The sequence below is a fragment of the Octopus sinensis genome, linkage group LG1 (assembly GCF_006345805.1).
Source record: "Octopus sinensis linkage group LG1, ASM634580v1, whole genome shotgun sequence".
Taxonomy (NCBI): Eukaryota; Metazoa; Mollusca; class Cephalopoda; order Octopoda; family Octopodidae; genus Octopus; species Octopus sinensis.
The window spans coordinates 206,259,036-206,285,356 of record NC_042997.1 but is presented as its reverse complement, the minus strand read 5'-3'; the positions used below and the strand labels follow the sequence as shown (position 1 = coordinate 206,285,356).

General features: G+C 37.6%; 1 protein-coding gene across 1 annotated transcript in view; it reads right to left on the bottom strand.

The window, feature by feature from the left end:
* Positions 1-26,321, bottom strand: part of LOC115211065 (protein mono-ADP-ribosyltransferase PARP14-like) — a 554,188-nt gene that overhangs the window by 240,661 nt on the left and 287,206 nt on the right. The window contains exons 2-5 of the mRNA XM_036508627.1: positions 22,250-22,284; positions 8,320-8,468; positions 7,815-8,042; positions 6,994-7,215 (exon numbers count right to left, since the gene is read on the bottom strand). Coding sequence (XP_036364520.1) covers positions 6,994-7,215; positions 7,815-8,042; positions 8,320-8,468; positions 22,250-22,262 — 612 coding nt within the window. The 5' untranslated portion in view covers positions 22,263-22,284. The remainder of the gene's footprint in view (positions 1-6,993; positions 7,216-7,814; positions 8,043-8,319; positions 8,469-22,249; positions 22,285-26,321) is intronic.

Below are 26,321 nucleotides of genomic sequence, written 5' to 3'. Positions count from 1 at the left end.
CCACAAGGAAACCTGAACCCCAGGAATGGAAATTGGCCCAACAAACATAGAAGATGGGAAGAAAACAACTATCACAGACAAAACAACACATACAGACCATGTAGACCACCCCTACCTCTACAAGAAAACCTAAGACCTGAAAATGGAATTTGGCGATGCAACAACACAACCCCTTTTTTAGCGAAAGGCTACATCAACCATACTCCAGACCCAACACACCAAAAATTCCAAATGAACACACAAAACACATAGACCCCAAAATAATAAACCTATCTAAAAGAGAACTTAGCGAAAATGAAATGAACCTACTACTAAAAGGCCTCAAATTTATACCCACACCCACTCCAAATCTCATAGAACTAAAAACTGATATAGACAACTTTAGCCGCTACCCCTGCTTTATGGAATTCTTGGAAAATAAGGAAACAGAAGATAACTCAATCATAAGAAAAAATCCAATTTCACCCCTTACAAGGGAAGTGACAAACACCTAGACACATACATAGAGACAATCTCCAAATTCCCTCTCAACACACACAAATGCAAACAGAACCTCCGCAGAGGAGAAAAACAAGTCTTACAAAAACTAAAAAATGACAAATCGATCATTATAAAAGAAGCTGACAAAGGTGGAGCAATAGTAATTATGGATACAGATTACTACAAAGAAAAGATACTGGAGTTGCTTAACAACCAGACATACTATAAAGGGGAACCAACACCACCAGAGAAAGCAACAATAAAAAAAAATTAGAACATTAGTCAATGAATACCAGGACTCCTTTACAGATAAGGAGAAAGACTATCTATGCAACACAAGAACCAAAGATAGCAACTTTTATGGATTACCTAAAGTTCATAAAAGCTCTGAAATACAGAGAGCCATAAAGGAACAGAGGAACCATTATATAAGAATACAAAGGCCTACAGACCTCACAATAGTGGCAGGGCCCCAGGCACCAACACAACAACTAAGCCACTTCCTAGATGTACTCCTCAAACCTTTATGCCCACAGATACCAAGTTACATAAGGGATGACATAGACTTCCTCACACACATTCCAAATACAGTTCCGGAAAACACCATACTTGCAAGCTTCAATGTCACAATCTTATACACAAACATACCACACCCCTTGGTCTGGAAGCAATAAAACAATGGGTAGAAAAATACAGGGAACTCATAGACGAACGTTTCAAGACAGACTTTATCATCAAAGCCACCCAATTAATACTTGAAGAAAACACATTCTCATTTAACAAGACATACCGACAGATAAAGGGCATGGCTATGGGTACGAAATTTTCACCTTCATATGCCAGCCTGGTGATGGGTTTCCTTGAGAACAAACTATACAATGAAATAGGGAAAGTCTTTGAAAACACGACTTCAGAGAAGACATCAAGAAAAAGTGGAAACGCTACCTCGATGACTGCTTCATCTTTTGGAACAGATCAGAAGAAGATCTACGGACATTCCACAACATCCTCAATACGCTGCACCATCTATCAACTTCACAATAGATACCAGCCACAACGAACTTCCCTTCCTAGACATCAACATCAAAATACACAACTCCATCATCACAACAGACATCCACTACAAAAAACCCGACACACTCCAATATTTAAATTTCTACTCCTGCCACCCATCCCACATAAAAAGAAACATTCCATATAGTATGGCAAGACACATATGCAGCATAGTAACCGACTCACAAGCAAGCCAAATAAGACTAAATGAACTTAAAACTTCTTACTAGAACAAAAATACCCACTTAAACTAATAAAAAATGGAATCTCAAGAGCAATGAAACTGGACATCACACAACTCAGAACTCCAAAAACGAAAAACGAAGAAAACATCATCCCTTTCACAAACACACTACCCTGGAGTTACCAACACATTCCAAACCATACATTCAAACCTACCTATAGTCCTACAAAGCCCCAAAATGGGAAATATATTAAACAAATATTGCATAAAAAACAGTAAACGCCAAGACAAAAACCTGAACAACTAACAAGAGCGAAATTCTCATCGGAGACTAAAACTAAATTCTTTGTAAAAGAGTGCAGAGATGGTAGATGTGGGATCTGCAGTAACCCCACCTACAAATATATAGAAGAAAACAAACAAATAAAATTTAAGAGTGGTCACATATTCAAAGTAAATTCAGATATGAATTGCTAAATGCAAAACGTAACATACTGCATAACCTGCCTCACATGCAAGGAGAATTATATAGGTGGAACTGGAAATTCTTTATGTCAACAATCCAGGATTCACCGACAACATGTCTGACAGGAGGAATTACGAAAGATTCCACTGAGTAAACACTTAGGTACTTGGGGAGAAGGAAAATTTAAGATCTTTCCCTTCTATAAATGCCCAAGGAATGACACCTCCTTCAGGAAAAATATGGAAAAATACTTTGTAACAATATTCTCCCCCAAACTGAATGGCTGAAAATATTTCTGTAAATGATTTGTAATGATCTGTAATGATGAAGGACCAATTTTGTAAAGTAAATTGTATTAAACACACATACACACACACACATACACACGCACGCACAGTACTATACATATGTACATATACATAAATAGAAGAAATCCTGAATCTCCAACCCATACCACCACGGGAATCAAACATTGGATTGAAAGAACTAAACAGCTGTATAGATGTCAACACAATTTTTTTCCTTCTCTCTTCCTTCTTTCATTCTTTCTTTCTCTTTTCCATTGACATTCCTTTCAGATACACAGGCACCCCCCTCCCCCCCCCACACACACAAACACATATACACTTTCTTTCACTGGACAATAATGAAAAGAAATCCAGACAATTTTTTTGAAAAACAAGAGACCCTTTGGAGCAGCCACCTGGTTTTACCATTTTTAAAGGACAAGAATCACTTTCTATTGAAAGAACTGACCAGCTGTAAAGATGTAAACATATTTTTCTTCTTTCTCTCTTTCTTCTTTCTTTCCTTCTCTTTTCTATTGACACTTCTTTCAGATACACAGACACACACACAAAAAGAAACACTTACACATGCTCTCTCAGAAGACAATGATAAAAAGAAATCCAGACAATTTTTTGAAAAATAACATTTACCTCCCTTGGAGTAGCCACCTGGTTTTTCCATTTTCAAAAGCCAAGAATCACTTTCTACTGAAAGAAATGACCAGTTGTATAGAAGTAAACACATTTTTTCTTCTTTCTCTCTTCCTTTCCTTCTCTTTTCCATTGACACTGCTTTGAGATACAAAGGCACACACTCACACACACAAATGCACGCACTCTCTCTCACTTTCTCCCCACTCCTCACCCTCTTTTACTATTCTTTATCTCTCTCCACCCCTACACCCTCAATAATACTATAAAAAGAGACAAATCTCCCGAAAAAATTCAATCTGAAGACTCCACTAGAGTGAATGCAAGTGCTAATATATATAATGATTTATAAAAACATAAATAGCTGTAAATATAAAACCATACACTTTGAATAAAATCAAATCTAGAGTATCTCAACATATGTATTCTTTTAAGAATAAAAATCTAATAAATTCAACAGGTCTCAGTAAATATATTTGGGACCTTACATCTAGATCTATTAAATATAGAATAACTTGGGAGATTATTTGTAGGGCTAAATCATATTCTATAGGGAGTAATTATTGTTCTTTGTGTAATAATGAATTCAAAGAAATATTATCTAATAACAATTATGTGTTGGTAATCTCATTAAAGGAACGTAAAATTAAATGTAAACATAAATCAAATTACCTATATAATAGGTTTAGCGAATAAATAAATGATTATATGAATTTATTAAGATATATTAATTATAGTAATATAAATTAATTTAAATATAATATATATATTTTACTTATTTATCATTTGGACTTTAAATTTATAGTAAATAGTCATTTAAAATTTAATGCTAACATAAATTTATTTACCTATATAATATGTTTAGCTTATTTTGCCGTATGTATAAAACCTTATTTCTTTTTATGTTATTTATTTCTTGTAGATATAATTTAGTAGTATTAGTGTATAATTTAATATATTAATATATGTTATATTAATATATTGGAATAATTTTAAACTTAGATATTTCTTAATACATAAATGATTATATATAATTTTATTAAGACCTATTAGTTATAGTAATAGAAATTAATTTAATATTACATGTATATTTTACGTAATAATTATTTGGAACTAAATTTATAGTAAACTGTCATTTATAGTAAAATGGAATTTGTTATTCTATTTTTCTTATTTTTCTTTAATTCATGAAGCTTAAATATTTTTCGTCTTTTTTATTAATAAATATTGTTCATCATTTTCATTGATAATTTATTCTATTTGTTTACACATCTTCACAAGTTTAATTTCTTATAAATTCTAAGCCCTATTTTTTAACGTTTAAAATTCAGTTATATTATTTTCATCGACAAGCTAAGTAACGTTTTTTGTTTATCAATATTATTTTGCTTTTGAATTGTATTGGATTTGATTATTATTATTGTCATTGTTGTTGTTTTTGAAATATTATTATTTTTATATATAGTTTCTTGATAGTTATTAGTTATGATATCTATTTATTTATTATGCTTTATGATTATTAATTTTATAATGTGATTAAACGTATTACATATAATTTAATTTGAGAATTAGTTTTGTTAGACAATACATTATTTAATAATTAGGTGGTATATTTATCAAGTAGTATTACATGTAAGTAAATTAGTTTTTATATTAATTGATATTTTGGTCAACTATATTATTGAGTGAAATATTAAATCTATAGATATTACATATATATTAATTATATAGTTAGTTTATATAATGGGTGTGTGTATATTTGAATCATTTCCTATTTTTGATTCTAGTATTTATGGTTTGTACTAGCATTGTGTATATTATTTAACATTAAGGTTTTTAGTATAAATTGGTTAATGGGTATAAGACTATATTAATTATTAATTTGATCTAATGTATATAGTTTAAAGTGTTGTATTTAGTTTTCACTTAATGTATATTTTGTATCATATATATATATTTATTTATTTTAAAGAATATATTTGTATTTTACAAAATTATTTACGTATATTTATTAATCAATTATATTATTATTGTTGTTATCTTTAACCTGAAGAGTGGCTATATTTATATTGAAGTGATTTTACTACAACTACTATTATTTTTACTATTATCATTTCTTAAATATAGCCATGAAACATGTGTCATTATTCTACCAAATATATATGTTTTATTTATTATTTTGCACATTACTTAATCATTGTTATATGTTTTATCTTATATTTAATCTCTCTAAAATATGTAATTTTCCACATGGTATAATTTAATTTTTCATTATTGAATTGATAAAAGGTGATTTTTTTCTAATTTATATATATATATATATCATCATCATAATCATTTAACGTCCGTTTTCCATGTTAGCATGGGTTGGATGGTTCGACCGGAGTCTGGTAAGCCATGGAGGCTGCACCAGGCTCCAGTCTAGTTTGGCAGTGTTTCTACAGCTGGATGCCCTTCCTAATGCCAACCACTCTGTGAGTGTAGTGGGTGTTTTTTACATACCACCGGCACAGGTCCCAGGGGCAGCTGGCAAACGGCCACGATCAGTTGGTGCTTTTACGTGTCACTGACACAGATGCCAGTCAGGCGGTGCTGGCATCTGCCACATTCGGACGGTGCTTTTTACCTGTCACTGTCACAGGTGTCTTAACTACAATTTCCATTTTATTTTTATGTTGATGTTGGTGTTGAGATAAACTAGACTATAAATTAAAGCTGAACCCCAAAAAACATCAGTGACTAAGCTAAATCTCTAAAATTTTTTTTTTCCTGATGCCTTAGTAGATGATGCTTACCAAAGTGCTCTATAGTGGGATGATAGAGAAAATATCCAAGCAGAATGAAACGTCTACTATCAGATGAAACCGAAAGATTCTGAAGCTAATGAATTAAGAATTGTACACAAGACTGGTGGAATTATAAGAAACTTCTTCACAGGAACATAATGATGCTGACTGTCAAACTTTTTTGGAAAATCTAAACAAAACATCAATCATTTTGTCTCCAAATTCCTTTGGTAAGTTTACTGTATGGAACCAACCTGAAATTATTTACTTTTTGAATGGAATAACCATTTCCAAAAACATGTCTCCTGTCTTACTAGCATTTTACATGGTTAGTCACTTTATTCTATATGAGTAGAAACTTTATCATTTTGGTTTCTGTAGCAAGACAAAACTCTTTCAAGGCAAAGTCCATGTTCCTAACATGTAGAGGAAGGAATGGTGGTTCCAGATATGAAATATCTGTTGTGATGATTGTTGTTGCCATTGTTGTTGATGTTATCTTTGCAGCAGGTAATCATGATAGAGTAAAACTGTGATAGGATGCAGGAAGTCCGTTGAACAACTGGATGGGGCCATCAGACAACTAAGGGGTCATCAACACAAGGAATCACCAGATGCAACAATCACTTTTTCATCATTCAACTGTCACTCAAGCAAACTCTTATTCAGTCACAGTCTACCTAGGACTACATTACTCACTCTGTTCTGTATTCTTTCATTCTTATATTTTATTTATTGTTTTTTTTTTATATTTCATCTTATAAGCTAAGTAACATTGTGACCATCCATACAAATAGGCATGTCCCTTACAAACATGACCCACCTCTCACACATAATTCTGTTGTCTATCAAACTCCCCCACAAGCCATCTTCCCCACACCTCCATCCACATACTGTAGGGCCCTCCACTCCAAATTCCTCTCAGCATCACTTCCCATCTCTGCTATCTAAGAAAACCAATAAATAAAGTCAGGAAATGATTCCATATTTTTGGTTCTATTTCCTTCATTTACGGTAGGCTTTTTTTTTTTTGCAAATTCCAAAAATATCAACATAAAACAACAAACAATAAATACAACAACCAACCTTCTCTATCTCTGGGTGGTTTGGAAGAACAATGTAAACAACTTTGATCTGGCTTGAATTTAGATTTGAGTAGTTTTTGACTGCTTCAAACATAGTTACAGGTATTTTTCCAATGGGATAATTCATTTCAGCCCCTAATATAGGAAATGCAAGGATTTTTGCTCCCATTCTCTCAGCAGTTTCCAGACAAGTGGTTATTATTTGAGTCAAGTTTGCCAGAATCTAAAAAAAAAAAATTGTTTAGTAATTGATAATGAACATTTTATTAAATTATTTTCTTATTACAGGAAGAAACCATTAAGTTGTAATAAATATATCCTCCTCTCACTCCTACCACTTCTAAACACAACTGTCATTCCTATCACTCTTTAGTCCTGCAAGGGACAAGGCAACCTCACTCATGATGCTGCTACAATAAAACAGACCCAATCCACCGTGTAAAATGGTTGGTGAATGAAGAGAGACAATGCAGACCCAAGAGGAGTCTTTAGTGTTGTTGAGGACATGACAACCTCTCTAGTGCTCGTGCCATGACAGAGAAAAACTCACCAATACAGAGAGTAAAACAGAGAAATATGTTTTAATATAGTCTTATTTATCAGTCACATAACTGTTGTTAGGCCATGAGGCTTTTTTCCTTCTATTTATATATAAAAGTGTCCTGTTCATCGATATCTTCTGCTTCCTTCCAATGATAACTTGGAAGAACAAATATTAAACAGGATGCTGACATTTGCTTTATGATTCTCACACAACATGCATAAGGTTCTCTTCAAACATTAAAAGTTTCAATAAATCAATATCATATGATTGATACTTACTGAATCAGAGGAATTTTCATCCCAGGGAGGTAATGCCAGATGAAATACATTCTCACAGTTGAGGTTATATCCTTTAGTGATGGCAATTTCAGATGTAGAAATACCTTGAGGATATTTCTGGTTACATTCATCTTGTATCTGTGGACCAGCAGCATTGAGAATAGATTTGGAAAGAGAACCATCATTAAGCTGGAGGTTTTTATTGGTGTTGTTAACGATGACATCAACCTACAAAAGTAATTAATGGTAAACAACTAAGGAACATTCCATGGAGAGAAGAGAGATACATTGTTGCAGTTGATATTGTTGTTAAGAAAGGCTCTACAAAATGGCTGTAGTAAGTTTGAGGTTGTTAAAGTTAGCAAAAGATATACTCAAGATATCAGATGTGAAGGAAATAAAATGTTTGAGTTTGATTGAGAAAATGTTTTAATTAACTGTAACGATTCCTCATTTGGAAATGAAATAACAATTAAATTTATGTTACTTGAATCTATTTACTCACAGATACATTAACAGGTACATTAGAAATTGTACCCTTTGCGAGGTTTATTTTGATGTCATCATATCGTCCGGACATCACATTAGTACTGGGTGCCACAGAAGAGGGTTCCTGTGGTGAACCAGGAAGGGATGCTTTCGATGATGCAGTGTCTGAAAAAAATAGACAAATATCAGTGTGTGTGTGTGTGTGTGTGTATCATTCACTTCTTTCAGTCATTCGAATGTGGCCATGCTGGGGCACCACCTTGAAGGCTTTTAGTTGAATGAATTAACCCCGTTATATCTTTTATCTTTTACTTCTTTCAGTCATTCGAATGTGGCCATGCTGGGGCACCACCTTGAAGAATTTTTAGTCAAATGAATCGACCCAAATACATTAATATTTTAAAGCCAGATACTTATTCTATCAGTCTCCTTTGATAAACCACTAAGTTATGGAAAGTGTGCTCTGGAACCCTATTACCACCATCTTTCTCCCCTCCAGATACTGTCATGCACCCTTGCATAAATATGAGGAGGTCATGAGTCTCCCCTATATCCAGACAACTATGCTTGACCCTCTGGCAAACTTTAGAATTTCTACCCCTGGCATCAAGGCTCTTCCCCAACCCAATTCCATTGGGGGAGTTTTATCCTTTTCCATTCTTTGCTTTGTTTTGCAAGATACTTGGTGACCTCACCAGTGCTGGTGCCATGAGAAAAGCACACTGTAAAATGGTTGGCAATATGAAGGGCAACCAGCCAGCCAGTCAGCCATAGAAACCATGCCAAAGCTGAGCGTGGAGCCTAAAACAGATCTGGTGGTCACCAGATCCTGTCAAGGATGAGGATAATGATACAGTCTGTGAGTCTGTAAGTCAGAAAAACACGCACTCATACATTTTTCAACAGAGTGGGTATATTACTTACTTGTACTTGTGGCGACATTCACCCTGGGTGGGTTGTGTCGGCTTCTTCTACTCATGGAAGAAGTTTTGTGGGGATATGTGGATTTCACAAGCGGTCCCCAACAATCCCGCATGTGGAGACATCCTGTTTGCCGCAGATTGTACGCAGACGCAGAGACAGAACGACCAAGGAGCCGCCAGTTACCAAAGCAGACACTCAGAGGATTTTTACCAGAGCCCCGTCTGCCAGGTTGTGGCCCTAATATCACTCGGTGTCAGACCAATCCGCCTTGGGTGGCCCTACCAGGAACCGAAGTTCCCGACGGCATAGCTCTGACACTACCCGTTGCCAGTGTCCCCACCACGGAGGGGACATATTAAGCGTAAACTATTCAGTATTATAAATCTATTTCAACCATTCTTACAAATTTGTTTTGCACCTGATATTGGGTAATTAGGTGATTATCTAAGACTGTGCTCATCAGAGTGGTTGGTATGGAAAAGTTGCAGTAGCTTTCTGTCAGCAAGTTCCACATCTGGTTTGTGGAAGCTGTGAAAATAATGCATTCCATTTTAATGAATGATCTGTGCATGTGGGGAGTGTCAGTGCAATAAGAGAGTCAAATCCAAGATCTCCTGGTCAAGAACAACACACCATTTGTTTGACAGGCCTCCTACACTCCTGACTTGGCACCACGTGACTTTTGGCTCTTCCACAAAATTAAAAACCATGCTAACCATGCTGAAAGAGACACAATTTCAGCTGCGAGAGGAAATGATGTGAAAAGTAACAACAGAGTTTCATAGTATTCCAGGAAAGGCACTCCAGAAGTGTTACCAGTAGCAACAGAAGGTCTGGGAGAAAATTGTGAACTCCCACTGGGGATATTTTGAAGGTGATTAAATAAAATTTGTGAAACGTACAAAGGGGTTTTCTGTATGTCTAAAGGTCAGACATCTTCTGAACACATCTTGTTTATGTTTATATTCATATGGTTAAAGTAGCTCAACTCTGTCGTGGACTTTCACTTGTGGTAGTGGAGAGACTGATAGTCAAAGTCCTAATGTTTATAATCCTTTCATATGGGCCGGAGCATTAAACCTCACCCTTGCAGTTTAGGTTTTAGTTAAGTGTGTGGATGAAGAGAGTTCTTGAATGTAATGCTTTTTCTTGACAAGACATATCTTTCATCTTCCGCTGCTATTGAACTACTAAGTCTTGCTTTTCTTCAACAAGGAGTGGCTGTGTGGTAAGTAGCTTGCTTACGAACCACATGGTTCCTGGTTCAGTCCCACTGCATAGTACCTTGGGCAAGTGTCTTCTACTATAGCCTTGGGCTAACCAAAGCCTTGTGAGTGGATTTGGTAGACAGAAACTGAAAGAAGCCCGTCATATATATGTATGTGTGTGTGTGTGTGTGTGTGTATGTTTGTCCCCCCAACATCACTTGACAACTGATACTAGTGTGTTTACGTTCCCATAACCTAGTGGTTCAGCAAAAGAGACCGATAGAATAAGTACTAGGCTTACAAAGAATAAGTCCTGGGGTTGATTTGCTCGACTAAGGGTGGTGCTCCAGCATGGCCACGGTCAAATGAGTGAAACAAGTAAAAGAGTAAAAAAGTGTAACCATATGTGCCAAGCCAAGTCTGGGCTAGTATGCCTCTCCTGGACCGTTAGCAATGGTTTTGGGATTGTTAATATGCTGAATAGTAAAGCAAAAGATACAACCCAAACATAAAAGCTCTGTGTTAGGGAACAACAACAACAACAATAATAATAATCCTTTCGATTATAGGCACAAGGCCTGAAATTTTAAAGGAGGGGGCTTGTCCATCACATCAAAATGAATACTGGTCAGTGCTTGACCAGTATTCATTTTATTGACCCTGAAAGGATGAAAGGCAAAGTTATTCACAGATGACTGAACTCAGACTGCATAAATGGATGACATGTTGCTAAGCATTTTGTCTGGCGTGCTACTGATTCAATAAGCTTCTCACATTATAACAACAACAACAACAACAAAATAATAATAATAATGATAATAATAATAATAATAATAATAATAATAATAAAGACCGATGGAATACCATCAGGCATTTTGCCTGACCTACTAACAATTCTGCTAGTTCGCTACCTAAATAATAATAATAATAATAATAATAATAATAATAATAATAATAATAATGATAATGATAATAATAATAATGATAATAATAATAATAATAATTATAATAAAGACCGATGGAATACCATCAGGCATTTTGCCTGACGTGCTAACAATTCTGCTAGTTCATTACCTTAATAATAATAATAATAATAATAATAATAATAAAAATAATAATAATAATAATAATAAATGCCCTGATGCAGTACCAGGCAGTGACTCTCATGGCTTCTGATCTTAAATGATTGGAAGTGTCATCATGTACATTGTTTTGTCTTGGTATAAAAGATGGGCTGCAGCAAATATTCTGCTCAATACCACAGATTTGCTTGTCAGTTGTTTGACCTTAACCAGTTGAGCATGTCCCTTAGTGGCTGACAATACGTGCATCTCTGATCACGAGCAGAAGTAGTGGGGGAGCATCATAGCCATGTGTTGAGAGGGATTCTTTGGAGTTTGAATAATTCACCTTTGGAAACATAGGTGTTTCGTTCAACATCCTAAAGCAACCCTTATTCAGGGACCTTTTGAGCAGGATGGGCTACTCGACCTGAAGAAAATTCTAACTGGGCCCCACCTGCAAGGTCATGTGCTGTTTATCTTGATATGAGATCACCGTGTCGCGCACATATGGTTGTGATGCATGTGCCTGGTGTACCCTTATCAGACGGGTAGTCATGATGGGTATGCTGGGCTTCGTATATTTTACCCCAGTGTCACTTTGATGGCATGCACTGCTCTCTCACTCAATAATAATAATAATAATAATAATAGCCGTGTGTTGAAAGGAATTCTTGGAGATTTGGATAATTCACCTTTGGAAACATGGGTGGTTCGTTCAACATCCTTAAACAACTCTTATTCAGAGACCTTTTGAGCGGGATGGGTTACTCAACCTGAAGAAAATTCTAACTGGGCCCCACCAGCGATGTCATGTGCTGTTTATCTTGATATGAGATCACCATGTCGCGCACATATGGTAGTGATGCATGTGCCTGTTGTACCCTTATCAGACGGGTAGTCATGATGGGTATACTGGGCTCCGTATATTTTACCCCAGTGTCACTTTGATGGCATGCACTGCTCTCTCACTCAATAATAATAATAATAATAATAATAATAATAATGATAATAATAATCATAGTAAGGAAGAGTTATGACATAAGAATACAATGATAACCATCAAGACATAGTGAGGATACGGTGCTAATATATTAGAGAAGACCAAGTACCCCAACGCAATCTGAGGTATGTTGACCAATGCAAGATCAAGGTTGAAACTGAAAAGATAGATTCAGTTCTTGGGCTGTTCCATACGAAAAATATCACTGAAACTAACAAGATTATTTGGGGTGCAGCAACTGTTGCTGCAGATAGAATTGGATAGAAAAGGAAAGAACAAACAGAACGTAAAGAACCGTTCTGGTGTCGAGGAATTTGCAAGGACAAAGACATTTAGGACAAGTTGATAGATTGAGAAGAGGGGAATTGCAGAATGAAAGTATAAGAATGATGCTGGAAAGGACAGATGGAATAAGAGATAAATTGTATGATGAGATATTGGAAGAAATGAAACAAAGAATTGGAGCAATCAAAGCAAAACAGGAAAGATAGAAGAAAATAATTCAAGCAGAACAGATTGTTAGAAGCACATGAGAAGTAACTGTTTCAGGAACTGGATGGGCAATTACACATAACAATGATACCAGAAGCAGAGAAAAGTAGGGCATTCTGGAGAGAGATCTGGGACCAACCTGCAGATGATAATAATGAAGCAGAGTGGCTGCATGAAATCCAAGATAGGTTAAGAAATATAGAAGGCAAAAAAGACATAAAAATAACTACAGAAATGATAAAAAAGCAGTTAAGAAAATTCCCAAATTGGAAGAGCCCAGGACTGGATGGGGTTCCAGATTATTGGATGAAGAAACTGAGAGGGATCCATCAAAGGAGAGTGCAACAGCTAGATGAGTGCTCGCAGGAAGGTGCAGTACCCAGCTGGAAGACAAAGGGAAAGACATTGTTATGTGCCAAGGATCCTGGAAAGGGAAATGTTGCATCCAACTTTAGAACAATAACATGCTTTCTGCTCACGTGGAAACTAATGTCAGGTAATTTGGCTGCTGAACTGTACAGATGCTTGGGAAAAAGTGGGCTGCTACCCATTAAACAGAAAGGGAACCGTAAAAGGAGCCAGGAAATGAAGGATCAGCTCTTGATTGCTAATCTAATTATCAGGAAATGCAAGAGAAGACACACAAATCTGAGCATGGCATGGGTCGACTATCGCAAAGCATAGGATATGATACCACACTCCTGGATAATAAGAACAATGGAAATGTATGGAGTAGCAGAGAATATGAGAAGCCTTATATGGAACAATATGAAATGGTTGAAAATGGAATTGACAGCAGAGAATCAAGTATTAGGAAAGGTGAAAATCAAGAGAGGAATCTTCCAGGGGGACAATATGTCCCCACTGATCTTTGCACTCGGAATGATCCTCTTGAATGAAATGCTACAGAAAACAAAGTTGGGGTATGATCTGGGAAGAGGTATGGAAAAACTGAACGACTTACTGTTGATGGATGACCTGAAACTATTTTCAAAACCTGAGGCAGAACTGGACAGCCTAGTCCAGTCTGTGCGGATTTTCTCCAATGATATTAAGATGGACTCTCAAAATGTGCTACAAAGGTGACGAGATGAGGAAAGCTTGTCAGGACAGAAGGCATATGGTTACCAAGTGGTAAAATGATGAAGGCAATTCAACCTCAATCCAACTATGATTACAAGGGAATACTTGAGGCAGATGGAATCAGACACAATGACATGGAGGGAAAGACAAAAAGAGAGTACCTGCGGTGAGTGAGAAAAGTACTGGCTTCAAAGCTGAATGTTAGAAACATAATTTCGGCAATAAACTTGTGCACAGTCGCAGTAGTTCAGTATGGCCCTGGAATCCTGAAGTGGACAGGAAGTTAAGTAAGCCCCTAATGATGGACAGGAAGTTAAGTAAGCCCCTAATGATGCATGGAGCCCATCATCCACTGATCGCCTATACAGGAAGAGGAGAGATAAGTGTGGAAGACTGCCTTAGACTTGCTCAAAACCATTACAGGTTGTGGTGATATGAGAAAGCGTTCTGCCAGTTGAGTAGATTTGGGATAGTATAGTGCTGTAGTTACATGTTCTACTGCAAATGTTTCACAAAATTTTTAAAATTCAAAGCACACAAATTTTATTCCATTGTCAGATACTACTGTGTCTAGGGTACCAAATCTCACAAACAACCGCCACTAAGTAGTATGAAACATTTAAGGAACCAGTGAATTCAATGTGTAGTCTCAACCATGGAACATCTACTTTTGGCCAAGGTTCACCTTTTATCATCTAAATAATTTTGCTGTTAGAGCACATCATCTGCAGCTTTTCACTAAATTTTCAATTTTTCTATCCAATTTTGGCCAGTACATATAGCTACACATTAAAGCTTTCATCCTCAAAATACCAGGACTGGTGCAAAATGAAAGCAAGACATGAACCTATACACAATTAGTGATGGCATACTAATGTATGCACAGAGAGTACATTTCTTCTACACATGACTCATATCTTTTTTGTCCTGCTCAATACAGTTTAGCTGTACTAAGTATCAAACATCTTGAGTTCAATGGGCATACTGAAGTATTCCCATTAGACCAAGATGTTTGATGAAGAACCTAGTCTATAGATGCAAACTCAATTCTAAAGGAAAGATGTATTTCTACATAGGGGGTCAGTTCTCTTAATTTCAAGAGTAGGCTGGCCAATCACTTAAATTCATTTTGGGATAGAAATAACATGAATAGTATTAGTCCTAGGCAAACTAATCTGCTTAATTAAAGATATGAACCACAGCTATTCTTTGGAATGGAAAATAATTAGTACAGCTAAACATATTGGGTAGGCAGTAGATGTGACCAATGTATAGAAGAATTATACCAAATATTTACATTGAGAAACAATCTACTTAATACCAGACTTGAACAGGCCTTAAGGTGCTTACATACACACAACAAATCATTTAAGGAATTTAAAGAAAGTTCTAGATAACCCAATGTGAAAGGATGGATAGACAAACATATCCTAAAATCAAAAATATTCATGGCTGTCCTTAACACACCTAGCATATATTCCATCCAATGTATACCACAAATCGTTAACAACACAACCAAGAAAATGAATATATGAACAACTAAAAGCATTACACTACAAGTACTGAACTTGAAAGCAAAGCTCCAGTGTACCCAACTACTACAATACACAAAGAGCCCTATGAAAACAGTAACATCAACCTTGACATCATTAGACAAAAAGCTGACATAGATCTGAAGACAATCACACAGATCAGATTTCAGTTTCAACCCTCGCTCCTCCTGAACTCTAACTAACAAACAACTAACTCCACTCAGTTCACTTTGAAACTATCCAGATGGACAAAACTTGAAGAAGCTGCACCGAAAATTGTGTCTGTAATCTGTGCAGTGGAAACACGTGTAGGTTGTAATGACCATAAATATAAAGTTGTTTGCTTTTATCACTTTATCTTGGGCTGCTACAATTAGGCTCTGTGTTTCTTGTTTCAATTGTCCTTTTTTAACAAAGCCCAGGATTTTTATTATAGGGGTATCAAACTGCTGGATCAGGTGATGAAAGTCATGGAGAGGGTCATAGCCCATCTCATTAGGGAGAGAGTCTGCTTAGATGAGATGCAGTTTGGTTTTGTGCCAAGTAGAAACACCACTGATGCCATATTCCTGGTTCGACAACTGCAGGAGAAATACTTAGCTAAAGATAAACCCCTCTACTTAGCTTTCGTGGATTTGAGAAAGGCTTTGAGAGGGTCCCTTGATCCCTTATCTGGTGGGCGATGCAGAAACTGGAGATTGACGAATGGTTAATAAGGGTTGTACTGGCCTAATACAGAGAGGCCATTAGTAAGGTTAGGATTGGCAACGAATATAGTGAAGAATTCTGGGTAGAAGTAGGGGTTCACCAAGGTTCAGCCCTCAGTCCCCTTTTATTTATCATAGTCCTCCAGGTAATAACAGAGGAATTCAAAACAGGTTGCCACTGGGAGCTTCTCCATGCTGATGACCTGGCCCTCATAGCAGAATCACTACCGGAACTAGAAAATAAATTTTGGTGTGGAAGCTAGGTTTAGAATCAAAAGGCCTTAGAGTCAACGTAGCAAAGATCAAAGTTCTAGTAAGTAGGAAGGCAAACACATCACACACCCTTTCAGGTAGGTGGCCCTACTCAATCTGTAGAAAAGGTGTGGGTAGAAACTCCATAAGATTACCCAGTGTAAGCTATGGACACATAAGAGGTGTAGCAACATCAAAGGAAAATTAACCGAGAAGATAGCTTTCGTGTGCGGCAGATGCACAGGTGCAATAGACACCATTGATACTCAGAAAACAGATTCCATTACACTCCTGGGGGCGAAACTAGCAGTAGTTGATAGTTTCTGCTACCTAGGTGACCAAGTTAGTAGTGGGGGTGGATGCTCAGAGAGCGTTACCACTAGATTAAGAATAGCCTGGGTAAAGTTTATAAAGCTCCTACCCCTACTGGTGACAAAGGGTCTCTCACTCAGAATGTAAGGTAGATTGTACGACGTATGTGTGCCAACTGCCATGCTTCACGGTAGTGAAACATGGGTTGTGACTGCAGAGGACATGTGTAGGCTTGAAAGAAATGAAGCTAGCATGATCTGCTGGATGTGTAATGTCAGTGTGCACACGCAACAGAGTGTAAGTGCCCTGAGAGAAATGTTGGATACAAGAAGCATCGAATGCAGCATGCAAGAGTGACATCTGCGCTGGTATGGTCATGTACTATGGATGGAAGAGGAGAGATGAGTGATATGCCACTCCCAAACTGTTGAAGGAATCCGGGGTGGAGGTAGACCCAGGAAGACATAGGATGAGGTGGACAAGTATGACCATTAAACATTGGGACTAGCAGAGGCAATGACAAAAGACCGAGACCTCTGGAGATGCGCTGTGACTGTGAAGACCCGACAAATAACGTGAGTTCATGGCAGTTTCCTGCACCAGCTTCACATAGAAGCCCCAGCCCATCCAAAGTGCCTTGGGTCGCAGGATGGCCTGCTGTGCTTACCTTGGATCGCAGGGCGACCTGCTGTGCTTGAGGAGACCTATTGAGTCAAGTAAATCAACATCAAATAATCAAATGGAAATTGTAGTTGTGATACCTGTGCTGGTGGCACGTAAAAAGCACCATCCAAACATGACCGATGCCAGTGCTGCCTTGACTGGCTTACATGCCGGTGGCATGTAAAAAGCACCAACCGATCATGGCCGTTGCCAGTCTCCCCTGGCACGTAAAAGGCACCTACTACACTCATGGAGTGATTGGGATTAGGAAGGGCATCTAGCTGTAGAAACATTGCCAGATCAGACTGGAGCTTGGTGCAGCCTCCTGGTTTCCCAGACCTGGTTGAACCATCCAACCCATGCTAGCATGGAAAGTGGACGTTAAACAATGATGATGATGATGATACATCTTCAGTGGCTCTCCATAATTGGTTGTGCAGAGGTTTCTCTCCCATGTCTGACGTTTTCTCTTTGTATTTCGTTCTTGTCTTTTTCTCCTATTACACGCTTCATCATCTATTCTCTCTTAACTGTTTTTAGTAGTTTTTCTGTGCTGCTCTGAAAATACTGTACTAGACTTTTTCTTTCCATCTGTATACATTCTTCTACTTTTATTAAGCCTCTTCCACTCTGGTCTCTCCTCAAGTACAGCCAGTTCATATCTGCTTTCAGAGAGTGGGTTGACCCCATACATTGTCAACAACTCCCTGGTTTTTCTGTCAAGTTTCTTTATATTGTTTTTCTGGTCCTGTCTATTATTCCAACTCTTTATCTGATTAAGGGTAATGCTCTTGAATTTTGGAATCCAGCTTTGACTGCAATAATTTTCTGACTCTCCTTGTCAACTCCCTACTGGTAATTTGTTTCATTTCTCCATTTTTTATCTCGTCTGTTTCCAGTATTCCCAAGTACTTATACCACTATACTTATACAACTGCTCTGATTCTTTGCCCATTTGGCATTTCAGTTCCCTGGCTTCTTTCAAATTTACTCGTTTCATTTTCAATATCACACACTTTTAACAATGTACCTGTCTCCATATTCTCTCTTGCTATAATTACTGCTACTATACACTCCAGATAATATTACCATCCAGTGAACACGAAATTACTCATCAGAGGAATTTACAGCATGAGTGACAACTCATAGAAGTAACAGATGTTAAATACTAATCGATGTGGTTAGCCATAACCTGGAACATAACTGAGAGCTTCCACGGTATCCGCCCAGATGACACCCTGCTGAATACCTCATCGATGAATGACAGAGACCTTCTCTTTGTGGCTTGTGATTTCAATGGACATGTTGGACAACATGCAGGGGGCTTCCATGGCATACATGGAGGCTATGGTTTTGGTTCCCGCAATGAGGAGGGAACCAGGCTGCCAGTTACCTACCTATCTGGTAGACACACTAGTCAAACTGACTACATCCTCACCAGGAAATGGGAAAGATGGCTACTTATAAGTTCCAAAACCTTCCCAGAAAATAATGTACCCCACAGCATAGACTACGAGTTAGCAACTTCAGGATCAGGGCTAAATGGATGCCCAGAGTAAAAGATAGACTGTATGACACATGTGTACGAACTGCCATGCTACATGGCAATGAAACAGGGGCTGTGACTGCTGAGTACATGCGTAAGCTCACAAGGAATGAAGACAGTATGATCTGCTGGATGTGTAATGTCAGTGTGCACACACGACAGAGTGTAAGCGCCTTGAGAGGAACGTTGGACCTAAGAAGCATCAGATGTGGTGTGCAAAAGAGATGACAGTGCTGTAATGGTCATGAGGTGTGAATGGATGAGGACAGTTGTGTGAAAAAGTGTCACACCCTAGCAGTTGAGGGAACCTGTGGAAGAAGTAGAACCAGAAAGGGGATGATGTGGTGAAGCACGACCTTTGAACATTGGGCCTCACAGAGGCAATGACTAGTGACCGAGACCTTTGGAAATATGCTGTGCTTGAGAAGACTCGGCAAGCCAAGTGAGACCATAACCCGTGGCCTATACCAGGAGTGTAAGCAACCTGCTTATGTGTACCTTTCTTTTGTTGGACACCAAACTTTCCTTGCGATGACCTGTTGAGGCAAGTGAAATCAAATTCGCACTGCCTGACTGGCACCATGCCAGTGGAATGTTAAAGCAACATCCGAGCATTATTGTTGCCAGGGTCGCTGGCTGGATCCCGTGCTGGTGGCACATAAAAAGTACCATTTGAAAATGATCGTTACCAGCATCACCTTACTGGCATGTGAAAAACAACATTCATGCGAGGTCATTGCCAGTTCCGCTGGACTGGCTCCTGTGCAGGTGGCTCATAATAAAAACACCATTTGAGCGTGGCCTTTACCAGTACCGCCTGACTGGTCCTCATGCCAGTGGCACATAAAAGCACTCACTACACTCTCATAGTGGTTGGCGTTAGGAAGGGCATCCAGCTATAGAAATTTTGCCATATCAGATTGGAGTCTGGTGCAGCCATCTGGCTCACCAGTCCTCAGTCAAATCGTCAAACCCATGCCAGCATGGAAAGCGGATGTTAAACAATGATGATGATGATGATATATTTTCACCATCATCATCATCGTTTAATTCCATTTTCCACGCTAGCATGGGTTGGATGGTTTGACTGAGGACTAGTGAGCCAGATAGCTGCACCAGGCTCCAATCTGATCTGGTAATGTTTCTATAGCTGGATGCCCTTCCTAACACCAACCACTCCGAGAGTAGAGTGGGTAACTTTTACGTGCCACTGACACAGGGGCCAGAGGAGTTGGCATCAACCACAATCGGATGGTGCTTTTTAAGTGCCATCGGCATGGAAGCCAATCAAAATAACACTGGTATTGGCCACATTCGAATGGTATTTTTTACGTGCTACCAGCATGTCACCCTACGATCCAAGGTACTTTTAAGTGGGCTAGTTATGCGGCACTGGTGTAGGTTACAGCTGTGATCTCATTTTACTTGCCAGGTCTTCTCAATCGCAGCATATCTCCAGAGGTCTCAGTCTTTCGTCATTGCTTCAGTAAGGCCCAGTGTTCAAAGGTCATGCTTCACCACCTTCCTGGGTCTCCCTCTACCCTGAGTTCCTTCCACTGTTTGGGAGCGGCACTTCTTTACACATCTCTCCTCATCCATCCGCAGTACATGACCATACCAGTGCAGACGTCTCTTGCACGCCACATCCGATGCTTCTTATGTCTAATATTTCTCCCAGGGTGTTTACACTCTGTCATGTGTGCACAATGACACTACACATCCAGCAGATCATGCTAGCTACATTCCTTTCGAGCCTATGCATGCCCTCTGCAGTCATGGCCCATGTTCACTGTATGATGCACACTTACATCATACAATCTACCTTTCACTCTGAGCAAGAGACCCTTTGTCACCAGTAGGTGTAGGAGCTTTCTAAACTTTGCCCAGGTTATACTTAATCTAGTGGTAACACTCTCTGATCATCCACCCCCACTACTAACTTGGTCACCTAGCTGGCGGAAGCTATCAACTACTTCTAGTTTTTCCCCCAGGAGTGTAATGGAATCTATTTTCTGTTCATCTTTGGTGTGTATTGCACCTGTACATCTGAAACACACAAAACCATCTTCCCGGTTAACCTTCCTTTGATGTTGCTGCCCCTCTTATGTGTCCATAGCTTACACTGGGTACCTCTTATAGAGTTTCTACCTACACCTTTTCTACAGATTGAGCACGGCCACCTACCTGAAGGGTGTGTGGTGTGTTCGCCTTCCTACTTACTAGAACTTTTGGTCTTTGCTACATTGACTCAAAGGCTCTTCAAGTCTAAGTATATATATATATATATATATATATATATATATACACACATACACACACACATATATATATATAAATGTGCTATTGGAACACCAACACAAATTAGATTAAACAAGGAAACATTCTTCATTGAAAAATACAAGCCTGAACTTAACCATCCTAACATTCTTATACAGAGAAACTCATCTCCTTAAAAAAATAAAAAATACATATATATATATAGATACAGAAAGCGATTATCTCCCTTATACTGGAAGAAATCCTTTATTACCTCCCCCTTCCTGGAACTCTCCTTTGCACTCCATAAGGAAGACATGACATGATATAGGTAAAGAAATTTGAAAAGTTTACACGAAACCGGTTATTTCTCCAAAAACTATGTTACTATATGCAAAATTTTTTAACATTTTTCTAACATAACGACTTAAATATATTCTTTAACCTTATAAAACAAGCCTTCTGTAGTTTTTTCACTCTTTTCTATTTTCTATATATATAAATGATGATGATGATGATGATATATATATATATATATTTATATATATATAAATGTGTGTGTGTTTATCATTTAATTGACTGAGAGACATGGCAAAAGAAGCAGCATCCTTTGTTTTCAATCTTCTACAGAAACATGTTTGTTATTAGAGGAATATTATCTTGCTTGGAAACAGCTGAAGGTTGGTGACAGGAGAAGCACCCAGCCGTAGAAAATGCTGCTTCAATGGATTCCATCTTATCTATGCAAGCAAAGGAAAAGAGGCTGCTAAAGTAATGATGATTTTTATGATGATGATGATGATGGGTAAAGGTTTTATTTCTGTAAGTTTTCACAAGTCTTATTTTTGAAAATTTAAGTCAAAAAGAGAAAATTTTACAAAACTATGATTAAAAAATAAATAAATACCTTTCTCCGCCATGATTTCAACGGGTATTTTTGCTCTGGAAATGAAAAGAAAATAATTAGGAAAAACATCGTTAAGGTATTAAATACATCATTTGTTGTCAAAGTAAATTCTCTCTCTCTCTCTTTCTCTCTCATATAATTACAGTTAAGAGAGAGATCAGAACAACTGGGCAGGACTCAGACCGGAATCCATCTCCCCCCTTTACCATTCAGATTCCTCAGCCAAATGCAATGCTTGTCTATTCACATTGTTTTGAATCGATGCCATTATCTCATAGCTTAAACATTGTGATAACGTGATTATTTTTTTAGCATGACATTGTAGGGCAGGTGTTCTAGGGGCTGGATCTTTCCAGTTTAAATATAAAACATGTTATATGTTTGGGCCAGATATGGCCAGTTTAAACGCTAAAAGGTTAATTGACCACATTGTGCAAGGTAATAAGGTTTACATGTGTTTGTGAGAATGTACAAAAGATATTTTCACATTTAACAAAGTCATCTGAATAACGTGTTAGCCAAACGTGTGATAGAAAATGAATGCACAAATGCCTGTGTTTATAAGATCAAAATGTTTACCAGTTGACAATGGTTGACAGCAAGCAAAAACACTGTCCAGTTTTTAAGCTGGTAAGAGGTATTGTCATGGAATGTGAAGACAAAGGGCTCTGTATGATTTTGCTCAAAATGCAAGTGAGTCTGCAGTGTGTCTACCATCAGCAAGTGAAGTCTGCATATGTGTGCAGTAGGTTCAGAGAAAGATGTGCAGTAGTTGGACAGTCTTTTCCCAGTGTGTTTTCTGCCCACAACACCTTGGTCTTGAACCACATAATACGGCAATGGTGATTGGTCAATAGCTTCGTTGGGGTTGTGGTACTCCTGTCACAATGCCAGTCACCGTGACTCCTGCTAAAATGTGGAAAGCAAAGAAACCAAAATCTGCTGCTTTTTTCGTTTCGTTTTTTAACAGATTAATGTGCAACTTTTGGATTACAACTGGCCAATCAACAAGGCTCAGCAAATTCTCAACAAGCCATTCTTTGATGCCTTACCAATGCTTTACATAAAGAATCTTCAAAGTTGAATTTAATTAGGAGTAAGTTGACTGTGCTTGAGGTTGTTTTACCAATCTTTGTGCATATAACATGAATAGACATTCTCTCTTACTGCTTTGATCAACCAACTTACAACACACACACACACACACAGTGTCTCTCCCCCTCCCCCCCTCTCTCTCGTAATGAAACTCTAAAAGGCAACATATTATTAAAGACAAACATTTACATTAAAATTAGATTTAGACAACTTATTTTCCTGTGCATACACTTGATAAACCTCATTCAGATGTTTTACATGTTTTGTAAATACAACTATCTTACAACTTACGGAAAAATCGGTGTTCTTTCTGTTGTACAATGCCAAAAGTTCTGGTTTCAATTTCACCAATTGTATTTCATTTGGAAAATGAAAGGCTGCCACAAAATGAGTAAGACAAGGTACTATGTGCTGCTTCAGTTCTTCAGAAAACAGACTCGTACACATTAATATCCATCCGAAAACATCAGAAACATTCAGACATGCCAAAAGAATAACATTTAAAATCTAAATCAAATGAAAGAGGATCAGGGAAAAAATGGCACAGGATATGAAATTAATGAAATTAGACTAAATATAAGAAAACCCAACATAAAATATTCTTCTTCTTCTTCACGATCTGCTGGAATGTTCTGTTCGTGATACATTTACCCACCATGCAGTTAAAGAGAAGAAATTACTGAAATTAGTCATTACTCGTTGTAACTTTTGGGAAACTTGAAGATTATCAAATTAGACATTAGTGTGGGGAAAAATTGACTTGGAATCCAGCAGAGAAATCAATATTGTTTAGCATGAAAAATTATCCAGATATTTTATTAGCAACCTCAATTACAATTGGGTCACAGTTGAAGAGAAATTTCTTGACAAAAAAAAAAGGGGACCTGCCCCTTGACTATGCTTTGTACTTCCACAACTTCAACAGCAACAACCAGTTTTTATCCTCAAGTATAATGTAGCAATACAAAATGGTGATGCAATGCTTACAAAGTAAGGGATTTCACACAGGGAGGAAGAAAATAATGAGAAATCAGAAGTTACTCATTTTGCCCTGGTTACTAACTTTCCAACCTACCCCCATTTATACATGTGTGCCTACCATATATTTTTTCAAATTCTGATATAGTTGTAGCGTGTAGCCATTTTCAAATAGTAGCACCAATTTGTGGTAGCTGGCAATATGATGTAATGTCATATTGCCGAAGAAATATGTTTTTCCATTGGTTAATATAACTGCTTATACAGGAATTCTAAGAATATTTGTATGCGATTTCGATTCTTTAAAGTCAAGTTGAGCAGTTATAAAAACCCTGGATTTTGGGAAAAACTTCAGTGTTGGTTGGATGTAACTAAACTCCACGACACTCATTCCTTTGAGACATTGGTTATTTTTTATGCCATGTCCATGAAAAATCTAACAAGACTTGTTTGAATTGTTGAGATTTATAATAGCTAGAATGAGGAATTAGATAGCTAAAATATTAGGTCGTAATTCTCTACAACAAAATTACTATGTTTCAAAATGTTTATAAATATTAAAAATGCTATATGTATATAATAAAATAATGTAGAAATTATTTTCTCTTTCTTCACATTCTTCAACTTAATAATGAATGTATTTCTATAATTATGAAACTGTATTTTTTTTTTATAGCAGTTAAAAGAACACGAAGTAATTAATATTTAACATACATGCACGCATAGAATGTTTGTTAGCCTTTCAGAAAATATATTTCTTGCTATGGCGTTTATGTAGCTGGAGTTAGGATTTACTTATAATGATAACACTTATAAGTGACGGTTTTATCATTATATATCCCTCCTTAAAAAGCTAAATATATTTATCTATTGAGGTGAATACAATTACTGCTGTTGCTTGCAACAAGTTCAAGAACAACTTCCAGTGGTACGTGTATTTGTTCAGATTTGAAGAAGATCGTCACTTGCCGTAAAATTTTAATTTTTTTATATATTGAGGACATTACTCAGATCACTGACAGAGGCTCATGGGTGGATGTTGTCTACCTTGACTTTGCTAAGGCTTTTAATTCTGTGCCACACAAAAGGCTTATGGTGAAACTCTCTGCAATGGGTGTGAGGGATGATCTTTTTAACTGGTTGAAATCCTTCATTCTCAGCCGAAAGGAGGTAGTCACAGTTCTAGGACAGCATTCTACACCATATGAGATGTCATCGGGTGTACCACAGGGATCTGTTCTTGGTCCCTTCTTGTTTGTGGCATACATTAATGACATAGATGCAAATTTAAAGAATTCCACAGTATTAAAATATGCAGATGACATCAAGCTGTACCTTGAAATCAAGAGGACAGATCCTCTTGTCTACAGCTCTTTCCTGCAATAAGACCTGGACACAATGCAGCAATGGATCACAGACTGGCAATTGAAACTGGCTGTGGACAAGTGTACCACCATGCATTTTGGGAGAAAAAACCCTGCGTCCACATACTCCCTCCACAACACTGATATCAAGAAATCCTCTTGTGAGCGTTACCTAGGCATCACTGTCAGCAGTGATTTGTGTTGGACAAAGCGTATCTTTAAAATTGTCAAGAAGGCCGAGGGTGTCTTGGCATCACTCAGCAAGACTTTTGTTAGCCGCTCTCCAGCCATCTATTTAAAACTGTATACAGCTATGGTACGACCACACTTGGAATTCACAACATCAGTTTGGAACCCCTATCTTGCTCAGAACATTGACCTCCTGGAATCTGTTCAGAGACGTGCAACCAAACGCATACCCTCCATCAGACACCTACCATACTCTGGGCGCCTTGTTTCCCTGGGCATGGATTCACTGAAGATCTGGCGTCTGGCGATGGACTTGGTAAACACCCACAAAGTTATCAACCACCTCACCAACAACAACACTGAACACCTTTTTGATCTCCATGTGTCCAACACACGTGGACATGCCTACAAAGTCAGAAAACAGCACAGCTCCCATGACTTTCGGA